Genomic DNA, 23,354 nt, shown 5'->3' with positions numbered 1-23,354 from the left:
GGATTGTAAAATTTAACATAAGTATTGGGGTTAGGGCAGTGCTTCTCAAATAGTACTCAAAAGTACTTCTTTTTAAAAACAATGAGTTGTATTTACCGTGTACGCTATAGATGGTCCAGTTGCAAGCAGAAAATAAAAATATTTCTCTTCTTACTCGTCGTGTTACTATCCGCTGTGTCTCGTTCGCCGCCATCGCAGGTTTCGGATTTTAATTTTGGCGGAAGTTCCGCCAATTGACGTCTATCAAATGTAAATTAGAGTTAAATAAAGTTATCTTTTTTAATCAACGCGATCATTTACAACCGTTGACCAGGGAGAATCGTCGAAATTCGGCGTCTGTGGCTGAAAGCAGACGCCGAGTTCGACGTCGCCCCCCAACCGCCACACTCACTCGCTTTTCAGGGCTACAAAAGTACTTCTTTTTAAAAACAATGGGTTGTATTTACCGTGTGCGCTCTGGACGGTACAGTTGCAAGCAGAAAATAAAAAATATTTCTCTTGTTAGTCGTCGCTGTGTCGTGTCGCGTCGCGTCGCGTCGCTCGGCATTGCCGCCTTGCTACCTGTTGCGAGCCGCGCTCTCGGATTTGAATGTTTGCGGAAGCTCCGCCCACACGTTACGTCCGTGTCACGTGACCACGACGTGGCAGACGTCTATAGAGGTGATTTTATCACGTGATTTTGTGTTATGCCGCCATCTTGGCGGTCAACCTGTCAGCTCGTTCCTACGTGTTCGTACGGATTCAGTTTGATTTCGGCGCTACATTTTCACCGATTTCATCCGAATTACATTACATATCCTTGTGTAAATCGCAGGTTTCCATTGTTCACGACGAATCGCCCCGATCCATTTATCGCCTTTTTGGATGTTTGCCGGAAATCTATAAAAGCTAAGATTTGGTTTATCAAGCTCAAATAGCAGCAGATGTAACAAGAAAGCGTGTGAGTCGTTGACCGGCAAGATGGCCGCCAAGCTAATGTGCGCGGCTGATGACGTCAGCTGCAAAGCAACTGCTGTTCTCTTTATTATACTTACAGTTGTTATGCATTGACATAATGGTGCGCACTCAAAATAGATTTAAATAAATTGAATCGTTTTTCTGCCCACTCCCTTTTAAACAAGCTAACTATGCCCACGGATTTGAATTAGGGTGGACGTTCCGCCCATCGACGTCACGCACACGTCACGTGGCCACGATGCGGCAGACGGCATATAACCACCGCTGTTTTGTTTAGTAGACTTACAGTCACAAACTTTATGCAGAGGTGAGAGAAACTTGACAAAGTACAGCCCAAGGGCAGGTCTCGACACTGGGCAAACAGCACAAAATAAGATTATGAATCATAACACACACGACTTGTCATATTGTACCAATACATCAGAATCACTGGTTTGCTACTTGGCACTATGATCATTTAGCAACTGCGTAGCTAAATTGCCTTTTCTCCTAAACATACGCATGGGTCACTGTTTATCTTGAGAGGTCACAGGAAATTGGCCTCACATTGTTGCAGGGCGCATTTTGTGTGTGTCGCTGGAATTACCAAAGCCGTGTGTTTTTATTTAATAAATGCACCCTTTGTTCTATTTCCTGTCTTGCAGTCTTAAGTCACCGCAGCGGAATCCAAATGTGAAAGACCTCCTGTGCTTGCGGTTGGAAGTCACGTTATGAAGACGTCACAGCTTGGCTTTGGCCAATTGATCCCTCAGCTCCAGACGGGCGATGGTGGACAAGTGCACCTCATCTGGTCCGTCAGCAACACGCAGAGTTCTTGCGTAGGAATACCTGGAAAGGGAGGGGGGGGGGGGGGGGGGGGGTCACTATACAAATTAACTTTGGCTGCTTAATCAAAGTACAAGTTCACATCTGCGCCAGAGGGAAGTCTCCAGAAACACCGGCACCCCCAAACACTTGGATGGCACAGTCCACCACTTTGCACGCCATTCTGCCCGCTGCCACTTTGATCAGCGCAATCTGCACAAATGAAGGGAATTGAATGGCTAAATGGGGAGGGGGTGCAAAAATTCTCCCAAAAATATGTAAAAAAAAAAAGAAGAAGAAATGAACGTCGAATAGTGACTTTTCTTTCACCTGCTTGCGTGCGGCACGGCTGCCGAGCGTGTCGAGCGCATGTGCGGCACAGAGTGTGAGGAGGCGCGTTTGCTCAATCAGGAGTCGGCACTCTGCGATCCAGTGAGCGACCACTTCCTGCACGCACACACGTCATGGCACGTGATGTCCACTAGGGTGCGACAGAAGCTTTTAAATCAGCATCGCTGGCCTACGTGTTGATAGAGCTTCTTGCCAAAGGCTCGCCTGGAGGCTGCGCGTTGGCACAGCAGTTCCAGCGCCCGCTCCGCCAGGCCCACGGCTCTCATGCAGTGATGCAGCCGGCCCGGACCCAGACGTCCCTGAGCGATTTCAAAGCCTCGACCCTCGCCTGCCAACAAGATGACATTCAGAGAGAAAAGCACACATGACGGCAGCAAATATGACAGGTGGCTTCATTTATGTCCATTTAAAAACTACAGCCATACTTGAGTCGCCGCCACTTACCGAATATAATGCTGGCGGCGGCTACGCGCACGTTCTCAAAGTGCACTTCAAAATGGCCCCCGTGGATCGCGTCTTTGGAAAAAGAGACGGAGATATCCGCTTCATAAAAATCCCAGCGTCGACATTTCACTCACGCTGTGCATTTGTCCAGCGAGTGGCCAACACGCAGTAGCGGTTTTTGGTCCGGGCGCCACGCTGTGTTCGTACCCTCTTGTCCAAACACTGTGAGAGGCCTGATCAACTTCACGCCCGGCGTGTCCATTGGCACCAGGATCATAGTGTGTCTGGCATGTCTGCAACAAGTGTTAGACGACAGGAAACAAAAAACATCCATTATCTCTTAGCCTTAGCTCTCATCTCTGAGCACCAAATAATGACATTTGACAAAACAATCGGGGGGGGTGTACTGGGAAGACGATGAATGGTCCGCCGACCTGCTGCCGGTCTCCTCGGGGGCGCTCCTACACATCACAATGGCCACTTTGCATCGAGGATGCCCCGCACCTGAGAACCACACAAACAATGATGAATGACTGTCTCACCACTGTGACCTTTCTACAAGTGCTAGGAAATGCGGCCCCAGCTGGAAAGCACAGCCGAGCCAGTCCGTGAGGGACTGCTGAGCGACTAGACGCTGATTCATATTTCCTGAAATGTTTCCATTTTGTCGCTCGGGGTGACAAAACAAGACTATTTGAAGGGGTCAGATCAGGGCATCTTGACGCAGATTGGATTCTGGAAAAAGGCCCGTCTTCCTGTTTCCACTTCCATGAAAGGGGCTCCGCTCCCTGAGGACGGGGGACATATGGACACCAGACAAGACTGGCAGCACGGTGCGACACGCTCAAGCGTTCATAGTACCCATTGTCAGTATTTTACCAAACGAGCCAAGCGTAGTTACACTAGACGGAATGTCAGAAGCTGTCAGGTCCAAACGTGTTCCAGCTGCACCGGAATGCAACGACAAACTTGCCGACATATTTTTTTGGTTGTTTTTAAGACACTCCTCTCGTCTGCTAGACCTTTTCCCTTTTAGGTGATATTCGGTCGCTAAACGTAGCCTCGTTTTTCTGCGCCGCCCAGGAATGTCATGTTGTGTAAACTGGCCAGCCAGAGTCGCAAGTTACTGTTCTCTACACACACACACACACACACACACACACACACACACACACACACACACACACACACACACACACACACACACACACACACACACACACACACACACACACACACACACACACACACACACACACACACACACACACACACACACACACACACACACACACACACACACACACACACACACACACACACACACACACACACACACACACACACACACACACACACACACACACACACACACACACACACACACACACACACACACACACACACACACACACACACACACACACACACACACACACACACACACACACACACACACACACACACACACACACACACACACACACACACACACACACACACACACACACACACACACACACACACACACACACACACACACACACACACACACACACACACACACACACACACACACACACACACACACACACACACACACACAAATCGCTAACGGTGGGACGCCCTCCAACAGAGGAGGGGTGGTGTGCGTGTTTTTTTTTTTGCGCTCCGACAATTTGCCTCCACAGACACACAAGCGTTGCAGTGTGCGTGAACGCTGGACATTTGATTACTGGGCATCAAAGAGAGCATAAAAAGAAAGAAGGTAAGACTTTTTTTGTTTTTTTTGGCTGAAGTTGGTATGCCCATCGTATGTTAAGTCTATAAATGTTTATTTGGCTTCTTTTGTAATGTATTCTGTACTTTCCTGTTATGCTATCGAAATGGAATTGTTGTTTACCCCTTCAGAGTTTAATAAGTCAAGGTCAATTTTTACAATCAGATGTTAACACGTGAAGGATAAAATTTGCTTATTTGTTCACATACAAAATGAATGTATTAGAGAGATGTTAATTACATAATGCTATTACATTAAGAGAGATAAAAGGAAACATTTAGAAATTGCATGAAAGCCTAAAACGACTTGTGGTTGATGTTAGGCTCTTGTTAGATTCTGCTGCAATTACAACATTTTCTTATGCATTCCTTGAACAAAATCCTCTTCAATCAGTCATCTTAAGGTCTCGTTTCCAAGCCATATTGGCAAAAACAATGAGCGGTCTCGCTTATCCCAACCTTGAAAACGCGGCTGGGGAAATTCTTGTCTTGTGTTTCGGAACGTTCCGTCCGTCTCATCTATTGCGTCGTAAACCTGGACTCGAAGGCGCTAAATCACCGGTGGTGCTTCGCGGTTACTTTCTATGTTTTGACAACGTTCGTGTTCTGATGAATTTCCGGCGGTTGAACGCTGCTCGTCACTGCGAGGAGAAAGGATGAGTTAAAAATGCACTAGCTCATTGAGGGGTTGTGAGGATTAAACCGTTAGGGAAGCCACGCAGGAGACATTCCGCTTTCCCTGTTCAATTCTTCATTCCCCCACCCCCACCCCCCACCCCATGCAGACAAAGATGGAGGATTACTCGTACCATGACGATGAGGACCTCGGCCACAACGACAGCTACGACTACAGCTACGACCACTCGGTCTGCGACAAGGAGGCGGTGCGCTCCTTTGCCGGCGTCTTCCTCCCGGTCATCTACTCGTTGGCTCTGGTGGTGGGCCTGGCGGGCAACGCCCTGGTGGTGGCGGTGTACGCTTCCCGCTCACGCCTGCGCACTTTCACCGACGTCTGCATCCTGAACCTGGCCGGGTCGGACCTGCTCCTGCTAGTCACCTTGCCCTTCTGGGCGGCTGACGCCGTTCACGGCTGGAGGTTGGGGCCGGCCGCCTGCAAGCTCACCTCCTTCCTCTACAGCGCCAACTTCAGCTGCGGCATGCTGCTTCTGGCGTGCATCGGCGTGGACCGCTACCGCGCGGTGGCTCACGCCGCGACCGGCAGGTCCAGCAGGGGCGCCCGGCTGCGGAGGCAGTGGATTCTGGCGTGCTTGGCGCTGTGGGGGGCGGCTATCTTTCTGGGGCTCCCGGAACTGCTCTTCTCCACCGTCAAGCATTCCCATTACAGGATGTACTGCACCGCCGTGTACCCGGCAAGCATGGGACGGCCCGCCAAGGCTAGCCTGGAGCTGCTGGAAGTGAGTCTTCGCTTTGCGCTGCCGTTCCTGGTGATGGCGGTGTGCTACTGCCGGGTGGGCCGGGCCCTGGCCCGAGCGCCCGGGGTGCGGCGGGACAAAAAGTGGCGGGCCTTACGCGTTCTCTTGGCGGTGGTGGCCGTCTTCTTGCTAACGCAGCTTCCCTACAACGTGGTGAAGCTTTGCAGAGCGCTGGACATCATCTACATGCTGGTGACCAACTGCGAGGTCAGCAAGGGCCTGGACCGTGCCTTGCAGGTGACTGAGAGCCTGGCGTTGACCCACGCCTGCGTCAACCCACTCCTTTACGCTTTCATCGGGTCCTCCTTCAAGGGCCGCGTCCTCAAAACCGCAAAGCAGCTCGGACGGCGTTTCGGGAGACGCGCCGGACGAGAGGAGGGCGAGCCGGCGGTAGAGATCTCGCTCAACGTGCGCAACCAAAACCAGTCGCAGTCTGGTTCAGAGGAACCGGACACCAGCACATTCAGCGTGTAAAGGTACGACAACGGCTAGTTGCTAATCAGCAACAGTTGTAGCGCTTTAGTCCCGAAAAGGATAAATACTATTATGCTCCCAGATAGCTGGAGCAACGTGTTCAAGTAATACATATGACCAGGTAGCCATAGCTGAAGTGGTAAAGCCCGTACAGTTAACCATCGCTACAGATGGGTTTTGAAAACCACACCAGATGCGCGCGCACGTGCTACATGCAACCGCCACTAACAACCCAGGCTGAACTTCTCCCCGGCATTCCGCTACCCATTCGAGATGTATTAGTTACGCAATACTACTTCCTTTTCAGCCAGGGCTTTGGCGCCATCTGTAGAGCACGACAGAAAGAGCGCACAAATTCATGAAAAAGGTGAATAGCGAACCGCAAATAGGAGGGCAGTCATTGTACACATGAATTCTGATTATGTCAGAACACACAAAATCACTGCACAGCACACACAAAGCTAGCTGTTGAGGCACAGACCTGCAAGAGGCAGAATTGTTCCACAGTGAAATGTTATGAGATGGATGGATGGATGGATGCAGGCTATCTAATGTGGAACATTTGACGTCAAGCTTTTGTGGGCAACCGCGTATATTGGTATTTGATCTTGTTTGTACATTAACTTGACTGAATTAAAAGGACATTGCTCTACTGTGCTATTTCAATGCTTTAGGTTTGAGAAAGAAATATTTTTAAAGCTGTTTACATAAAAAAATTAAAGAAAGCCGGAGTCTGCTCAAGCCTAATGCCATTAGATCAATTTTTCCAATGCTCAGTACCTGTTAGTCATCCTCTTTCCACCACACTGGCTAAACAACAAGGGGAGACCGCAAGCATTTGGAAGGAATCATCTCGTGTCCTGCGTGCTGTTTACGGCAAGACAATGGAAACAAAGCTGCCGGGTCATAACAGGGGACGTCATTCTTGAAAGCACATGAGGGAGGACCCATTTGGGGGAAACCCCCTCGAGACGACGCTCGGTCATTGTCAACAATGTCTACTTTTGGGTTGTTGTTTTCTTTTTTTTTTGATTGGGTCGGATTGAATAACAGAGACGTTATGACTCCCTGTGGACCAAGGGCGGGGTTAGGGTACAAGTATCTATCATTAGTTGTCATCAAGTCTCTCAAGGGCCTCGAGCGATTTCACAGAGCAAGTGAGAAAAGGATTACTCCGATTCAAACACTTCCAATAAACAAAGTATGTTTGCGCAGCCAAGCTGCGGCGAGGCAAAGCACGCACGGGACGGCACAAGTGTGCAAGCATGTCATCTGTCCAGGAAATAAACCCACGTCACGTGTGGCGCGGTCACGTTCAATGACTCATCTTCTGAAGAAAAGAAAAGAAAAGAAAAGAAAAGAAAAGAAAAGAAAAGAAAAGAAAAGAAAAGAAAAGAAAAGAAAAGAAAGAAGGGTGGACTCACCGCTGCTCCACCACTTCTTTCCGTTGATGACAAACTGGTCCTCGTCACGGTGGAGACTGCAAGCAATGTTGGTGGCATCGCTGGACGCCACCTCAGGCTCTGAAGAAGCACAAGTGCCTTTTGAGTCTCACAGGGTGTGTTGGATGGCATTTGAAAAGTTGGTACACTTGCATTCTTTTCTCCTCACTTTCATTGTGTTGTAGTGAGTCACTTTTACAAGGTCCTTCCAAACATCAAGTCTTGTTTGTACACATTGTTCTTACGTCATGTTCCTTCCCTCTCGAAATTTGGCAACATGTCCGGCAAACGCCAGAGGCAATGGGAAAAGCCCGAGGGGCGGGTCCACGCCCACTGTCATTATCTCTGGCCTGCAGCTGTTTGCACGCAGCATAGCAAGCGCACACTGGGAGAAATGACTCACCGCCGCAAAGCGAAAAGCTTAGCCAAAGAGAGCTCTGCTTTATCCTCCTAAATAAAGGCGCCACTCTGGTGTGCGTGGAGTGTACCTGTCATGCAGAAGCAGGAGCGTATCTCTCCTCTGAGCAGAGGTTCCAGCCACGTCTTCTTGTGTTCCTCGCTGCCAAACATGTGCAGCACCTCCATGTTGCCTGTGTCTGTTGACAGGAGAGGGAAAGTGTGACTGGTGGGAATATGCAACACGCAAGGGACTGCCAGCTTTGTGTAGGTAGATGGCTCCTCCTGTTGAAAACGGATGCACCTTGTTTGCGTTCGCCTGACCCCTGGAATTGAGCCTCAAATGACAGACTTACTTCCTGCGTCTTTTCAGGCAAGCCCCAACCTCGAATAAGAACGACTACTTGTCAGTGAGCAGAAGGGCGGTGAAGGGGTTAGGTTTACCCGGCGCCTGGCAGTTAAATACTTCCGGAGCAAAGAAGCAGCGTCCGGTCTCCTCGGCGATGTGGGCGTAGTCCAGCTGAGAGAGGCCGCTGGCCGCCGGCAGGAAGAGATTCCATAATCCTGCCTCTCGAGCTTTCACCTGGCCACACCCACTTCCAATGTAGTGCTCTGAAGATTGCTCCGAAGTGAGGTTCCCCTCTAAAACCTACCTTTAGAGCTTCGATTATTTGGGGGGTGTTCCACCTCAGGGGCGAGTGAGCATACTTGATGTAGTACTCCGCTACTTCCTGCAAAAACAAAGCTGTCGTGAAAATCTTCTATTTGCTTTCCTTTTGACAAGCACAACAGAGAGACAGCGGGGCCAAAGGTGACAACTGGGCAATTTGTATGATATGTGAAATCAATAGAGCTTTTGTTCTTTCGCTCCACTAACCAAAGGTTTCGTGGGAAAACGGCGAGCGGACAAAGGGAGGCTTTGTGTCAGCGCTGACCTTCTGTGCGGGAAGCACGTGCTGCCTCATAAAGTCCTTCACCTGCTGGAGCACTGCCTGGCCTTTGGCCGTCTGCAGAAACAGCCGGGCTTCCTGCGCGGCCTCCGGAGGCCTGCGGAGAGGACGAGACAAAAGTCAGTCGACACGAGCGGCGGCGGCTGGATGCCGGATTCCAAAGGCGAGATTCCAACGTTTGCCGGCAAAGGCGAGATTCCAACGTTTGCCGGCAAAGGCCAGATTCCAACGTTTACCGGCAAAGGCCAGATTCCAACGTTTGCCGGCAAAGGCGAGATTCCAACGTTTACCGGCAAAGGCGAGAGTCCAACGTTTACCGGCAAAGGCGAGATTCCAACGTTTACCGGCAAAGGCGAGATTCCTACGTTTACCGGCAAAGGCGAGATTCCAACGTTTACCGGCAAAGGCGAGATTCCAACGTTTACCGGCAAAGGCTCCAAAGAGCAGGTGGAACTCATGTCAAATGGACTAGACACAACATTTATACTGGTGTGAAGGGAAACACGTTAACAGAAATAACCAACCTCTGCGCCAGCTGCAGGGCGAGCACAGCCAAGGGCTCGACGCACTGGCCTAACTCGGCGGCATTGGGAGCGCTGGCATTGCCCAGCAGGTGGCGGGCATAAACACCCTGGACAGAGAGAGAAAAACAGAGTCAATCACAGTGGCCTTCATATGATGACAGAAGGATTGTAATGATTTCAGATTGTCAGATTGATGAGGGTCAGATTGTGAATCTTAGTGAAAGTCATACAAAGGCTTTGATGCTTTTTAAACCTAGTTCAAATGTTTTTGAGCATTTGCAAACAACGATTGCTCCTGAACCAAAACCAGAATGCCGACTCACTTTTAATGCACACGCAGAAAGTTCCCATTCAAGCCTTACCTGAGCGATTCCTGCCATTTTGAAGAAGGACAGCGCCAAGTAGAAATTTAGGCAGGGCAAAGGTGACGGGACCCCCCGGCAGCATTTATAAATGGAAATCAAATCGTCCACTGAGGGGATACCTGCTCAACACACAGAAAGAAACGTCTCATAGGCGCAGGCCGGCCTTGTTGCTTGATTTCAACGTCGAGTGTTAGCCGAGATCACACCTTCTATTCCTTTCAAGCTACCCATAGAGCTCAATATGTTGAGGCTGAAGGGCCAGTAGTGAGGCATGAGGAAGTAGGCCAGGTCCGCCAGAGGCTGCCCGCTGGTGGACAACTCCCAGTCCAGCACCGCCAGCACCCGAGCCTAAAGGAGCCACGACGCACGTCACTCCTAACGGTCACGTGAGCGAAAGAGAAGGCGTACGGTACCTCGCTCGGATGGAATACCAAGTTGTCCACTCGGAAATCACCGTGGACCAGCGTGACCTCCTGATCCTCAACGGGCAGGTTGCTCATCAACCACGAGGAGAGCTCGTTCACGGCAGGGATGTCTCGGTGAGCCGAGGCCGTGTACTGCTTGGTCCATGTGGACACCTTGAAGAAGAAACACACCGCTAATGTCATTCAAGGGGACATATTGAACATTTGTTAATTGCTTAGGCCTCAAGAAGGAAAGCATGAATTTGCAAACCTGTCTCCTACAGTATCCCGCTCCTTTCCCGTAGCCGTCTAGCTTCAGGGACGCCAGGTCCAATGAATGCAGTTTGGCCAAAACTTCCACTGCTGCCACGTACAGAGCCGCCCTCTCCGCCGGGATCACTCCGGGCAGACGAAGATCCCGAAACACGCGGCCCTGCTCGGTTATCACTGCCGTTACCCGATATATCACACTTTATATTTCAGGCATACTTTTGCAAACTCACCACAACGTGCTCCATCAGGTAGAACTCTGTTCCCATGACGTCCATGTCGGTGCAGTGGAGAAGGGGCTGAGGCACGGGGAAACCAGCGGAATGCAATGCCTTCTGGACACGATATTCCCTGTCCACCTGTAAACAAATGTATATTTATCTTTATACTATCTCTTTCTGTTTAAACTCTCTCTGTCTTGAAAATCGAGCTCATGTAATATAGTAATTCGTTTCCTGAGACAGTAATTTTTGCTTTTCCTTTTATGTGAACTACAGCCATCAACTTGCAAGGGAAAAACGCAGAAAAATGTTCACTCTGTGTAATGAATGATATTGCTCTAATGCTCTGAAATGAGTGACAAAAATATTGAACTTGTATGTATGTATGCATGTTGCATTAAGTCAACAATGATGTGATGGCTCGTAATAGAAATAGGTTGAATGAAATGAAATACAGCGAAATACAGCGGTTTCGAATTAAATAGCTCTCCCTGCTGGACAAACATTAGTACTACATACCAAATAATTGGTGACAAAGTACGGTACTTTATGTCGTGCTTTTTTGAGTTGACTTATACCTTGTGTGCGCCAGGTAGCAACGCACCGGGTGGCTTCTTCCTTAGAACATAACTTTTGGAAGGTGTTTGAATCAGGAAAGTGGGATTCGACTGCCCCGCACTGGAAAGACCTTAGCATGTTAGCCCAACATAGTTGTCAACCTGTGACCCAAACACTAACTCACCTGTACTGCCTGACATCTAACGTGTCGTCGTTTGACACGAACAAATTGGTGCACAGATACTTTTTGAGTCTATGCTCGTTGAATTTATGCTGCGGACGCACGGGAGTCGTCAAGTCGTCCATGCTGAACAGAGTTGACTAATTATTTCCCAGCTGTTGCTCGCTCGCCACCTAGCTCGATGTCTAGGTCTGGTCGTTTATAAGATAAGATAAGAGGAACTTTATTAATCTCACGTATGGCGACGCACATTGGATCAAAACACAACCACAAACAGTCAATCAATCAATCAATCAATCAATCAATCAAAGAATTGGCGGTGCGCACAGTAATATTTGAACGCAAAAGAGTAAAAAAAAAAAAAAAAAAAAAACCTAATTTACTTGATATGTTTTGGCAAGTTATCTGAAACGTCCTACACGCCCACATTTCCACACGGACTGTGTTTGCTGTAACACACTTCCTGACAGCTGATTGGACTTGTGAAGACGTGTACTTTTTTTCCCGTGACAGTTGTTGCTGTCTGGGCTTTACGTTTTTACGCTTTTTCTTTCTTTCTCTCCATTGTTAGTTTTAGCGTGACCTTGACCTCATGGCGACGCTGGAGGAACTGAAGCTACGGGTGAGGGAATTGGAGAACGAACTGATAAAGTGTCAGCAAAAGCAGTGCGCCGCCGAGCAGCAACACAGACCCAAAATCGAAAAGATGAGCGCAGAGGTTGTCGATTCCAACCCTTACAGGTAACGTTTCATGAGAATAATCGAAATGTATTTCGAAGGGTGCCGCGCCCATCGGGAGACGAGTGACTCGTTTTGTATTTTTGCTGTTCTTGCAGTCGCCTAATGGCGCTGAAGAGAATGGGCATTGTTGATAACTACGAGGTAAGCTCACGTCGCCAATTGACCTAAATGATTCATGGTTTGTTACCATAGTTTTCTTCGTTGTGTGTGACAGCGCATCCGGACGTTCACGGTAGCCGTGGTTGGGGTCGGGGGAGTGGGCAGCGTGACAGCCGAAATGCTCACTCGGTGTGGCATCGGTAAGGTAATGATGCAAAACTATTTTCCTAATATAAGTTGGTCAGGATATTAGATACACCTGCACCGTTGAAAAATAGCCGTAAGTCCGGTAGGTATGTGAAACGTGAAAGCAAATTGACTTCTTTGCAACAGGAGAATTTGACACATTTTTACAGTACGTATTTTACCTACCTAATACTGTTTCCACAGCTGCTGCTGTTCGATTACGATAAGGTGGAGCTCGCCAACATGAACCGACTCTTCTTCCAGCCGCATCAGGCAGGCCTCAGCAAAGTGGAGGCCGCGGAACACACGCTAAGGTAACACTTGTTATTGGCCTATTGGACAAAGTAGTAGTAATAATCGTAATTGCTTTTTCTTACTGATCTGTTGACCAGAAACATCAATCCGGACGTGCGGTTTGAGACCCACAACTACAACATCACCACCTTGGACAATTTCGACCACTTCATGGAGCGTCTCAGGTGGCTTTTGCTCACTCTTCCGCACTCAGCCAAATTGTCCTTCCTCACTTCTCCTCTGTCTTCTCAGTCACGGAGGCCTGGACGACAGCAAGGCTGTGGATTTAGTCCTGAGCTGTGTGGACAACTTCGAAGCCCGCATGGCCATCAACACAGTGAGGAATGACTTTTTTTTTCTTAAGCTTTTGTTACTTCCTGCGTGTGATCGTTGCACTCTTTTTTGCAAAGGCTTGTAATGAGCTCGGACAGACCTGGATGGAGTCTGGTGTCAGCGAGAACGCCGTGTCGGGACACATACAGCTCATCAACCCGGGAGAGACGGCGTGCTTCGCTGTAAAGACACACAAATGCAACACGCGCGCTTTTTTGCGGAGGCTTATATCTGCATCACTGCAATTGTTTCTACCGAGTCAGTAATTGACGTGTCCTTGCGCAGTGCGCGCCTCCTCTGGTGGTGGCTGCCAACATCGACGAGAAGACACTCAAGAGGGAGGGCGTGTGCGCCGCCAGCTTGCCCACGACCATGGGCGTTGTCGCTGGCATCCTGGTCCAAAATGTCCTCAAGTAAATTTTACACACAGCTCCATCAAAAATGAGCGTTCGCTAAAAAAAAAAAAAAACTCTTGTTGTGGAAGATTATGAGAGTAAAGTATTTCGAGTAATTAGTTCCAAATGTTATTTTATAAGCAAATTACAGTCCATTTCCTTCATTTGGAGATGGATTTTGTCGGTTAAACGTGACTTTGTCGACGTTGCAGGTATTTGTTGAAGTTCGGTCGCGTCACTTATTACCTGGGCTACAACGCCATGCAGGATTTCTTTCCTAGCATGGCTATGAAGCCCAACCCGCAGTGCAACGACCGCCACTGCCGAAGACAGCAGGAGGTGTACGAGGTCAAGTTGAACTCTGCGCTGGTTTCCAATTTAATATCTACCATCGCAACATGGGCTAGCTAACATGGCGTCCCAATGTGTCATGCCAGAAGCGGGAAGCCGAGCGACCCAAGACTGAGGTCGTCCAGGAAGAAGAGGAGGTGCTGCACGAGGACAACGAATGGGGCATCGAACTGGTGGTGTCAGAGGAGGCCAACGGGGAGGAGGAGACGGCGGCCGTCGCCGACCTCCCCGAAGGCATCACCCTCGCCTACACCGTCCCGGCGGCGGCAGCGGTCAGTTCACAACTAACAAACGATTGAGGACTGTTGCGGCTGGCATGTTGTCAATTTAGGCTTTTCTTTTTCATTGTCAACGACCAGGGCGACGGGGAGATGGTGGAAGAGACGGAACAGAGTCTGGAGGACCTGATGGCGCAGATGAGAAAGTTGTAAGCTGCACGGCGGGCAAATTGAAAGAAAGGTTCATGGCGTACATTGGATGACAACCCACGACTGACCATCAATAAAAACACAAAAAGCTGCATGCATGAACTAAGCTTACAATGCTTGGCTAACATTAACATCTCAATAAAGTATTTATTAGCAAGAATACATGCGCAATATTGAATGGCAACGAAGCGAACACTATATTACGACACATACGTACATATCAAAACACAAGTCACTACAACTGCTGCTTTTTCAGGAATGTAAGTGAGTGACTAGAATTGGACATTGCTGTGAAATTGGACTTTTTTTGGTAAAGCAGTCATATTTTAGCATTAAACATACTTGGGCTGAAGAGCTTCTCTAGACCGGTAGAAACATAACATTTGTTTGGTTCGGTCATTGCCAACTTTGCAATAGAAACATTACACTGGAAGAACAGATTTCAAGAAAGCCTGTGTCGAACACATTATTTGGCAAAGTCACATCTTACACAAATAAGAGATTTTCGCACTTGTTAACACTTCACTTGTATCCAAAATACTGCAATCATGTCATTAGAACTTATTTCTTTGCAATTGATCTCATCTCTCCAACATAATGCTTTTGTTCTATTGCTATGTGCAATTATCTGCAGTATTTATGAAGGAGTTATCGTCGTTTTGTGGGACAAATGACAGCATATTCTTATGGGAATATTTCATCCAACATTTTACTATTCCAACATACGAAGTAGGTCCCGGAACAAATGAAGTTTGTACATCGAGGTTTTCTTTTTCCCAAGCCATAGTGTACCTGCGCGTACTCACCTGGGGCCTTGAGGAAGGGGGGCCGGTCCCCTCAGGCCGAAGGTGTCGGCAGTGGACGAGTGGCGCGACGGCGCCGCGTTACCGCACGCCGACGGCGGCGGTTCCGTCTCTTTGATCTCCATGGCTCGCTTGTACAGCTCGGCCGCCGTCTCAAAGTCGCCCTCTTCGTAACTGCAAAATGGAGAGCGTCGCGCCGAGAAGAAAAAAGCGCTTGGAGGAGAAGTGTTTTTCCAGGTTGCGTACCTCAGCACTGCCAGGTTCTTGAGCGTCTCGCCGACACGAGGATGCGAGCGTCCCAGGCTGTCCTCATACACTTTGAGCGCTCGTTCGTAAAGGGGCAAGGCTTCGTCGTGCTTCTTCTGACAAACCAACCCAAACGCAGCCTCTCGTGACCGTGCGCAAGAAATATATATACAGATGTATGTATTGAGGGGAAAAAGGGGCGTTTACCAGCTGACAGTAGATGACCGCCAGGTTGACCAGTGCCGTCGCCACGCTAGGATGTTTGGGCCCAAAACTCTTTTCCCGGATGTCCAGCGAGAGCTCGTAGAGGGGCACCGCCTTCTCCAGCTTCCCCTGCGTAGACGGAATGTTTGATTTGACTCTCTGATTTTCTGTGCCAGCCACAACGTCTTCATCCCTCCCTGGCATTTGAAGTGAGGCATCTTATCTCAGCTGGGAGAAACAAGCGCCGAAGGAATGTTTCCGCCTCACCCGGCGCTTGTAGAGCATGGCCAGGTGTTTGAGCGTGTAGGCGAGCGAAGGGTGGTCCGGCGAGAGGGCCCTCTTGCGGATGTCCAGCGCCCTCTCGTACATGTCCTCGGCCGCCTGGTAGTCCCGCCTCTCCGTGTGCAGCGCCGCCAAATTGTTGAGGGACTGCGCGCAGTCGGGGTGCTCCGGGCCCAGGACACGCTGGCGCATCTCCAGCGAGCGCGTCAGGAACACCTTGGCCGCGCTGGTGGTCAGAAGACACAAAGAGGATGGGAAGCGCTTCCGGAAGGATCCACGTGCGCTAAACGTCGGCGGCTGAGACTGACTCCAGGTTGTTCTGGAGGTAGTAAAGCACTCCTAGTTCATTGAGGGTCCGGGCGCAGTCGGCCGAGTCGGTCCCAAGGGTGAGCTCTTCCAGCTGGAGGGCCCGGCGACGCAACAGACTGAAGCCGTACTGCAGTGCGGAGAGCACGCAAGTCTTGTGACACAATCTCACCTACAGTGTAGTATATGGATATGGAGAGGCCCGTTATATCTATAGTCACCATGTGGCCTTTCTGGCGAGCTGTTTTCTGCCTTATCTTCATGGACCTCTTCCTGAGTTTCTCCGCCTGATCGTACCTGACCACGACAGTGATAAAAAGTAGATGGCCCGGCTGCGGCAATGACGGGGGCAACGACGGCAGCACTTTTGTACTTGTTTTGTTTCTGGTAGAGGGCGGCGAGGGACTCCAGCTCTCGGGCCACGCTGCCGTGCTCGGCCCCGTAGGCGTTCTCGCTGATCTCCAGCGCCTGCTTGTACAGCTGCTCGGCGTTGCCGTACTTCTTCCACTGGACGTACACGGCGGCCAACTGGTGCAGGGAGCGTGCCACGCTGGGATGGTCGGGGTCCAGCGCCGTCTCTCGGATCTCCAGCGACCGCTGGAGAGGACCCACCGCCTGGCGGAGAACCAGCTGGCTTTTACGCTTCTTACAAGCCACGAAGCTAAAACCCATCAGCTCACCTGACTGGGCAGGCCCAGGTCTTTGAGGAAACGTCCCAACGTCTCATAGAAGTCGGCCAGCTTGGTCACGCCGTCCTCCCTCTCGCAGTTCTTCTCGTAACGCTTGAGCGAGTCAAAGTACTCGGTGGCCATGGAGCTTTTGTCCTTGCCCACGTACTGCCAGTAGGCCAGCAACTGGGAGAAATGACCCCTGGAAATCCAAACTCAATTAGCGGAAAGTTTGGCCGAGGGCCGCCTCGGCCTGGGGTTTACGACCTCTTGTACAGGTTCTGGGAGACAAAGAGGTTCAGAAGGCTCAGCTGCAGTTTGCTGCGGTCCTCCTGCTGCTGAAGCAACCAGGGCAGCTCGTCGGCGACGCGCCACGTCACGCCGTCGTGACTAGCACCAACAAGACATCCCGCATCAACGGAGGGAACGGGGGAAAAAAAGAAAGACGGACGTCCGGCCTCGCGGCCGGCCGCACCTGAGCTGCCGGCTGAAGTAGTGGATCAGCTTTTCTCGGTAGGAAGCGCAGCCGCGGCCTCCGCTCAGAAACTCCAATCGCACTGCTTCCCATGCCTGGTGAGGAGACAAAGGTCAAGACTTTTCCCACTAGGCAAAAATCATTCCAAATACCGGATCACATCCTTTCAATTTCCTCCTGGGTACCTAATAAAAAGGTACCTGCAGATGGCGGAACCTGATGAGGCCGCAGCGGAGGGTGAGCACGCAGAGTCGACTCAGACCAAAGAGCAGCGACGCCAGCGCCGGAAATTGCAACTCCGGGAAAAGGTCGAGAACCTCCGACTCGCTCACGCCATTGTGGCTGCAATACACCAGGCAGAGTATCTACGCGCCAGACAAAAAAACACAAGAGGTGTGTCACGTTCCCGACGAGTGCCCGTTTGCCACTTTCCGACCTAGTCGTTCGGGCACCTCTCTGGCGACGTGTCGCTCTTTGTCCGAGCCGAGGGAGTCCAGCGTGGTTTTGAGCGCCAGGCGGTACAGCGACAAGGTGTCCTGACACTGCAGGCACCGCTCCAGGCTCTTCTCCAACCACCATCCGCTACACACAAAAAACAAATAGGTGACGTCAATTTTTCAAATCCTAACGACACACACACAGACAAAAAAAAAAAAGAAAAAAGGGAGACATCAAAGGAACCTGGCGCTCATCCTGGCGAGCAGCGTGACGTATAGAGCGTTGCAGGTGGACGCTGAGCGGCAGTGCTTTTCCAGCTTCTTCTCCTTGAGAACAAACGGTCAAGTCACTCCCACAGCACTCAGATGATGACTTGCTCCTTCCTACCTGATCCTTGCCAAGTTGGAGGTCCGCGCTGAGGCGCTCGGCGTTCACCACACTACCGACTTCCCTGGGACTCAGCGGGTCCAAGTGGAGAGTGGGCCACAACCTGGTTATCACAAATGCGTTGAGAGGCTCATCGCTGCTTGCGATGATTTGTGCAAATACTGAATGGATGTCCGCCACGTGGGACCCACCGCCACGCTTGAGGACACGTCTCCACGTTGACGGACACAACCACTCTGACGTTGACGGGCAGCGGGTCGATCAGCCACTTCATGTGTCTTTCCGCGTGCTGTGGAAAGATGACGCCAATGTCGTCGTCGTCAACTGCAATCGCCGCCCTCCCTCACCTGTATTTGGTCGATGGAGTCAATGATGATGATGATATTGCCCTGGTGGCGCGCCGAGAGCCTCTCCAGCCAGCGTGGGAACTCCTCCAGGATCTTGCTGGGCTCCATGGACAAGCCCGAAATGGACCAGAAATGTTGCAGCAGCTGCATTCGGAGGACCAATGAAGTCACGGGGTTTGACTTGAGACAATTCAACAGAAGGGAAGCCATCTCTCACTTTCACGGTCAGGCGCTTGATGATGAGCACGGGCTCAGAGCTGGAGGAAAAAGGTTGCCCGACGAAATGGGAGAGGAACAAGGTGTTGGGGGACTGCTTCTGCTGCAGCTCCATCCTACCGAGGAGGACGGCAAATAGTCACGCTGCTTTTCTCACCGACAAACATGACAGCCGCAAACAAAAAGGAGAATTACACTTGCCATTTGGCGAGGAGAAGGGACTTCCCCGAGCCCGGACCGCCCGACACCAGCAGAGGCGGAGTCGGAGGAGGGGCGGCGATCATGTCGTCGAGCCGCTCCACGTACTGAGAAGAATAACCTCGTGGGGATTCTGAAGTTGACCAGGTAGGAGGTAGAACTTGGCAAAGAGGGTGGGAGGGAAGCTCACCTTTTGGAAGCCTAGCTGGGAGCCGGTGCTGCCGCACGCCTGCTGGTAGGACTCCAACTGCTCCTGCTCGTCATGAAGGTCCCACAGGACGTCGCCTGCGTCTTCCTCGCGGCCCTCCTCCATCCCGGAGTCCTTCGGGTCGCCGTCCGCTCCTTCCAGACCGAGTAACTCCTGCACCGGAATAATCAGCGCGACTTGAAAACGAGACGTGCGTACCAAGGCAGGCATGGGTGGCCAAGAATGGAATAGAATAGATCTTTATTTGTCATTGTCACATGTCACTGGAGGACCTACACAGAACTCGCTGAACATCAACTCAACTCAACACAGAACATTCTGAAGGACACTTCGCACCCTGGCCACTCCCTTTTCGAACTGTTGCCATCAGGCAGACGCGACAGAGCAATTAGGTCAAGGACTAGGAGATTTGCCAATAGTTTTTACCCTACAGCGGTAGTCGCATTGAATGCAGCTAAACGTAAATGATTATGTCTGTGTATGTTCTTCCGTGGGTTTTAGCTTGTATTTTTTTTTTTATTCTATTTATTTTTTATCTCATGCGCGGATCGGTTGGCACTTTTTAAATTTCGTTGTACATGTGACAATGACAAATAAAGATCTATTCTATTCTATTCTATTCTAAGTACCTGCTTGATGACTTTCTCCAGCTGAGCTGAAATGAGGCTGGCTCCATCTTCAGCAGAACCGCTGTGATCCAAGACCTGCTCGCATGTTCAACACAAGTATCAAGGTCTGCATGTGCCAATACTGACAATGCGTCAGCAAATGGGACCTTAATTTTAGCAGCCTTGTCCGCAACGTTGACCCTTTCCAGAAGCTTCCTGGTGGGCCCGGACAGGTTCCCATCTCCTTCCGTCCTGAGGTAGAGCACTAATGGATGGCCATCTGGATTCTTCACAAAAGCCTCCTCACAATCCTCCACCACGGAGCTGTGACGTCACAACAGCAAAGGGAAGCTTCAGCCCGAGCGGGAGGGAGGGAGGGAGGGAGGGAGGGAGGCAGGCAGGCGCGTGACCTGTTGACGGTAGATTTGAGAAGCAGCACGCACACGGAGCTCCTCTCAATCTCCCGTTTGCGTGCCGACGCAAACGAGGCGGCGGCGGCGTCTTCGTGGAAGCAGACGTTAAGGTAGAAATGTCCTAGACCTTCACACAGCCTCCTCAGCACCAGAGAGTGCTTCTGCATTCGAGTCATTTGTGCAAGGTTTTCATTTTACAGATCATTTGAATGCAACCGATACCATACAGGTTATCTTTTGGGGCGACATCATCAGAACACTCGTCGCACCTTGGTAAAAATGTCCATCTCAGCTTTGGTCTCCGGTGCGCAAATGAAGTAGCAGCGTACCGTGTTGCTCCACAAGGCCTGAGGCACGTGAGGCGACACCTGCAGCAGACTGGCCACCGCAGCATCCCAGTCGTCTAGCATTTGACAAGTTCTCGTTAGCAATCTGCTTTTGCGCTCTTTCCACTGAAGTCGCTGTGGCGTCAGCACACCGACTGCTAGCACGCTACCGCTTGAACACGTGCTACGCTACTGGTGACATCCCACTCGCTCCCTTACCTCGGCTCACGTTTGCGAAGGGGCCCTCGACGTCGATGAGGCTATGGGCCAACTCGGGTCCCCGGAAGGTCTGCTGCAGCTGCATCATGCTGCCCATAGAAGGCTCGCTACCCAGCACCCCCCCGGTCCAGTACTCGGACTGGGTTCCCGCAGCTAGAGACGTGAAACGTCACTGGCTACAGAGAGCGCATCTTGCTGGCAGCTTTACTTTTTAGAATTCAACTTGGGTTCCTTACCAGTCACAGTCGTTTGGTTGTCGTCCGAATCGGAATCGTCGGGAGAGTACACCTGGATGCCCTGGGCTTGCAGTTGTTGCATTTTGGACTCCAAGTCCCTCTTAGCGCGAAGGAGATCCTGGATTTCCTTTTCCTTCGTCTCTCTAAAAATCTGGTGAACAAATCCAACAAGATTAACGTGACGGACAATATCTGAATCACTGAGACGTACCTTAAATTGTCTTTTCACTTTATCCCGGTCGTGCTCAAAAGTGGAAGCCCTCTCCATGGCTTGGTATTTGGCCTCCAGGGCGCTCTCCTTTTCTCTCAGGATCTTTTGGTAGGTCTTCTGCAAAGCCTGGGGACACATGGAAGACGCTTAGAGCAAAAGAGCAGATTTCTTCAGAATATTATAAGGACTTGCTACGTACTTACAAATTATTATTTGTTTTCTTTTTTAAGAGTTAAGCACAGAGCTTCTACTTTCTTTCAGCAGTCTTGTAATACCTGCAACTCAGCTCTCAGCCTCTTATTCTCCTCGTCCAGCTTGGACTCCTTCTTCTGCATGGACGTGATCTCGTTGTTCTTGCTTACGCGGAAGATCTCGTACTCTTTCCGCAGCCGCTCGTACTCGGCGGCGTACTCGAGGTCCACGGAGCCAGTCGACTTGAAGCTGGCCCCAATCGCCCGAGGTCCCCGGCGGAAGGAGCTGCGCAAGAGTCGGGCTTTTGGCTTCACCTCTACGGGAATCTCGCACGCTTCGCCGCCCTCGCCGCCGTAGCCATCCTCGATCACCTCCCCGGGGCTGACCAGGGAGGAGGCCGTTCCCATGTTAGCAAAGGGCCCCCCGTTAGCCTTTTGGGGGAATATGTTGCAAATTGTTGCCGTAAAAATGTCATTAAACTAAACTTGTCTTAAAATATTCCACATACACAAGTCCCCACTATGCTACATGCTAATTAGCACCTACCGTTTATACAACCTGTTGCTGGTTTAGTTAGCGTTAGCATCACGAAGATGGCTCTCGAAGAAAACAGTAATGTCACGAGTGGAAAATATTTTTTAGGATAACGGGGGAGAGCGTTTTATCTACACTATAGCGTCCGCAACGTTGTCACGGTGAAAATGTTGGGTAAAATGTGCGTTCTGCAATCAGACTCACTTGGGCTTCTTCTGGGCTACCTTGGTAACATAAGGGGACTCGTAAGGGACAAACCGTGTAAAAGTCGCATACGGGGAGGCGCCAGGGACACACAGTGTAGAAGGCGCTTTTTAAATTAAAAAAAAAATCCACTGGGTAAATTGCCACTTTTGATTAGAATGTGCTTATCTTTTACCTACAATGTAACTTTAATTCAAGTATTAAGACGCAAAATTGACTTTCTGGTCATTTTCTCACCTGTGAGGCCTTGATGCAGAAGTTTCAGGGAGGACAAGTCATGTCGACATCTTTCACTCCTGGACAACCTTTCTTTGGCATAAAAATAACACGCGTGCATGCACGGACGCACACACGTAAACAAAGACAGACAGAGACTGACAGAGACAGACAGACAGAGACAGACAGACAGAGACAGACAGACAGAGACAGACAGACAGAGACAGACAGACAGAGACAGACAGACAGAGACAGACAGACAGAGACAGACTGACAGAGACAGACTGACAGAGACAGACTGACAGAGACAGACTGACAGAGAGACGGGACTTTTTTTTAAACCTTTTATTTAGAGAAAAACAACAACTATGGAAGCTCACAATCCAACAAGAGTGGGGAACCTTTTTCCTTATTTAAATGATGAAAACATAAGATGAAACAACCTTTACAAGGTTATAGAGATGACAAGAACGTTTGTGAGGCGTTTTATGACAGGTTGCCCACTCCTGCTTTATAAACAGGCTTCAATGTCTGTGGCTACCCAACATTGAGATATGACTTAAAGCTTTACAAAAACAAAATATATTTACAAGGTCTCTCTGTGCAAACATTTTTCTCACACCACTCTCCTATAATGTCTGATGAAGTCAAGCAAAAAAACTTTGGTGTGCTAACAAAACTTCTTACTACTTACTTAGTACACCGATAGGCTTTCACTGTTTACAGCGCCCGCTTTGATTTGTTTCGAGTAGTTTCCGTGGTGGTACACGAGTCCACAACCTGGACAACTTTGGCAAATAGGCACACTTTCTTTTTTTGTCCACGTGTTGCTACTTTATCGATCCCCCCACAAAGTGTTGTCAGTTGAGACGCGTTCACGTTTATGAGAAAATACTCGATCTGTATACAAGGCATTTACAAGGGTGAATAAACATCAACAGATTAAATATACTACGCTTACCCAAAGTTCTGGTACGAAAAATAAAACAATCTGTACACCGTCTGTGTAATACACTACATCTGATTTGAATGCCGTT

The 23,354-nt window shown here is 50.0% G+C and overlaps 3 protein-coding genes across 9 annotated transcripts; 2 read left to right on the top strand and 1 right to left on the bottom strand.

Moving 5' to 3' along the window:
• Window positions 1-980: 980 nt before the first annotated feature.
• nphp3 (nephronophthisis 3) lies at window positions 981-22,161 on the bottom strand. Of its 4 annotated transcripts, XM_061266283.1 has the most exons (46): window positions 21,447-22,159; window positions 21,172-21,297; window positions 20,961-21,111; window positions 20,725-20,877; window positions 20,449-20,582; window positions 20,177-20,340; window positions 19,934-20,090; window positions 19,788-19,862; window positions 19,141-19,311; window positions 18,954-19,057; window positions 18,754-18,868; window positions 18,537-18,680; window positions 18,381-18,478; window positions 18,190-18,292; window positions 18,046-18,128; window positions 17,817-17,946; window positions 17,565-17,729; window positions 17,365-17,459; window positions 17,157-17,279; window positions 16,902-17,091; window positions 16,595-16,836; window positions 16,443-16,518; window positions 16,224-16,351; window positions 15,901-16,141; window positions 15,637-15,762; window positions 15,430-15,545; window positions 15,187-15,357; window positions 11,393-11,492; window positions 10,827-10,952; window positions 10,595-10,756; window positions 10,333-10,497; window positions 10,126-10,267; window positions 9,917-10,038; window positions 9,555-9,661; window positions 9,016-9,127; window positions 8,734-8,811; window positions 8,525-8,663; window positions 8,173-8,280; window positions 7,667-7,765; window positions 2,991-3,060; window positions 2,764-2,849; window positions 2,557-2,628; window positions 2,286-2,440; window positions 2,092-2,208; window positions 1,865-1,974; window positions 981-1,785 (listed from the first exon to the last, which is right to left on the bottom strand). In XM_061266283.1, exons 1-46 carry the CDS (start codon window positions 21,768-21,770, stop codon window positions 1,677-1,679), a joined length of 6,084 nt encoding a protein of 2,027 aa, XP_061122267.1. In that variant the 5' UTR covers window positions 21,771-22,159; the 3' UTR covers window positions 981-1,676. The 4 variants fall into 4 exon arrangements, with proteins under 4 accessions (XP_061122267.1, XP_061122266.1, XP_061122264.1 ...); XM_061266280.1 differs by lacking the exons at window positions 981-1,785; window positions 1,865-1,974; window positions 2,092-2,208; ... (14 more) ...; window positions 10,827-10,952; window positions 11,393-11,492 and having other exon boundaries at window positions 14,503-15,357; window positions 21,447-21,794; window positions 21,910-22,161; XM_061266281.1 differs by lacking the exons at window positions 981-1,785; window positions 1,865-1,974; window positions 2,092-2,208; ... (14 more) ...; window positions 10,827-10,952; window positions 11,393-11,492 and having other exon boundaries at window positions 14,503-15,357; window positions 21,447-21,794; window positions 22,102-22,153.
• Window positions 4,166-7,651, top strand: ackr4b (atypical chemokine receptor 4b). Of its 3 annotated transcripts, none has more exons than XM_061266300.1 (3): window positions 4,166-4,324; window positions 5,121-6,244; window positions 7,020-7,651. In XM_061266300.1, exon 2 carries the CDS (start codon window positions 5,127-5,129, stop codon window positions 6,240-6,242), a length of 1,116 nt encoding a protein of 371 aa, XP_061122284.1. In that variant the 5' UTR covers window positions 4,166-4,324; window positions 5,121-5,126; the 3' UTR covers window positions 6,243-6,244; window positions 7,020-7,651. The 3 variants fall into 3 exon arrangements, with proteins under 3 accessions (XP_061122284.1, XP_061122285.1, XP_061122283.1); XM_061266301.1 differs by lacking the exon at window positions 7,020-7,651 and having other exon boundaries at window positions 5,121-6,005; window positions 6,081-6,895; XM_061266299.1 differs by lacking the exon at window positions 7,020-7,651 and having other exon boundaries at window positions 5,121-6,895.
• uba5 (ubiquitin-like modifier activating enzyme 5) lies at window positions 12,146-14,540 on the top strand. Of its 2 annotated transcripts, none has more exons than XM_061266297.1 (11): window positions 12,146-12,294; window positions 12,390-12,435; window positions 12,509-12,598; window positions 12,784-12,893; window positions 12,972-13,058; window positions 13,126-13,210; window positions 13,284-13,388; window positions 13,492-13,619; window positions 13,883-13,949; window positions 14,039-14,224; window positions 14,312-14,540. In XM_061266297.1, the coding sequence occupies exons 1-11, from the start codon at window positions 12,146-12,148 to the stop codon at window positions 14,381-14,383; spliced, it is 1,125 nt and encodes a 374-aa protein (XP_061122281.1). In that variant the 3' UTR covers window positions 14,384-14,540. The 2 variants fall into 2 exon arrangements, with proteins under 2 accessions (XP_061122281.1, XP_061122280.1); XM_061266296.1 differs by having other exon boundaries at window positions 13,814-13,949.
• Window positions 22,162-23,354: the final 1,193 nt, after the last annotated feature.

The sequence above is a fragment of the Syngnathus typhle genome, linkage group LG19, assembly GCF_033458585.1.
Source record: "Syngnathus typhle isolate RoL2023-S1 ecotype Sweden linkage group LG19, RoL_Styp_1.0, whole genome shotgun sequence".
Lineage (NCBI taxonomy): Eukaryota > Metazoa > Chordata > Actinopteri > Syngnathiformes > Syngnathidae > Syngnathus > Syngnathus typhle.
The sequence above is the reverse complement of the archived record's forward strand: the minus strand, read 5'-3'. Positions and strand labels throughout refer to the sequence as shown.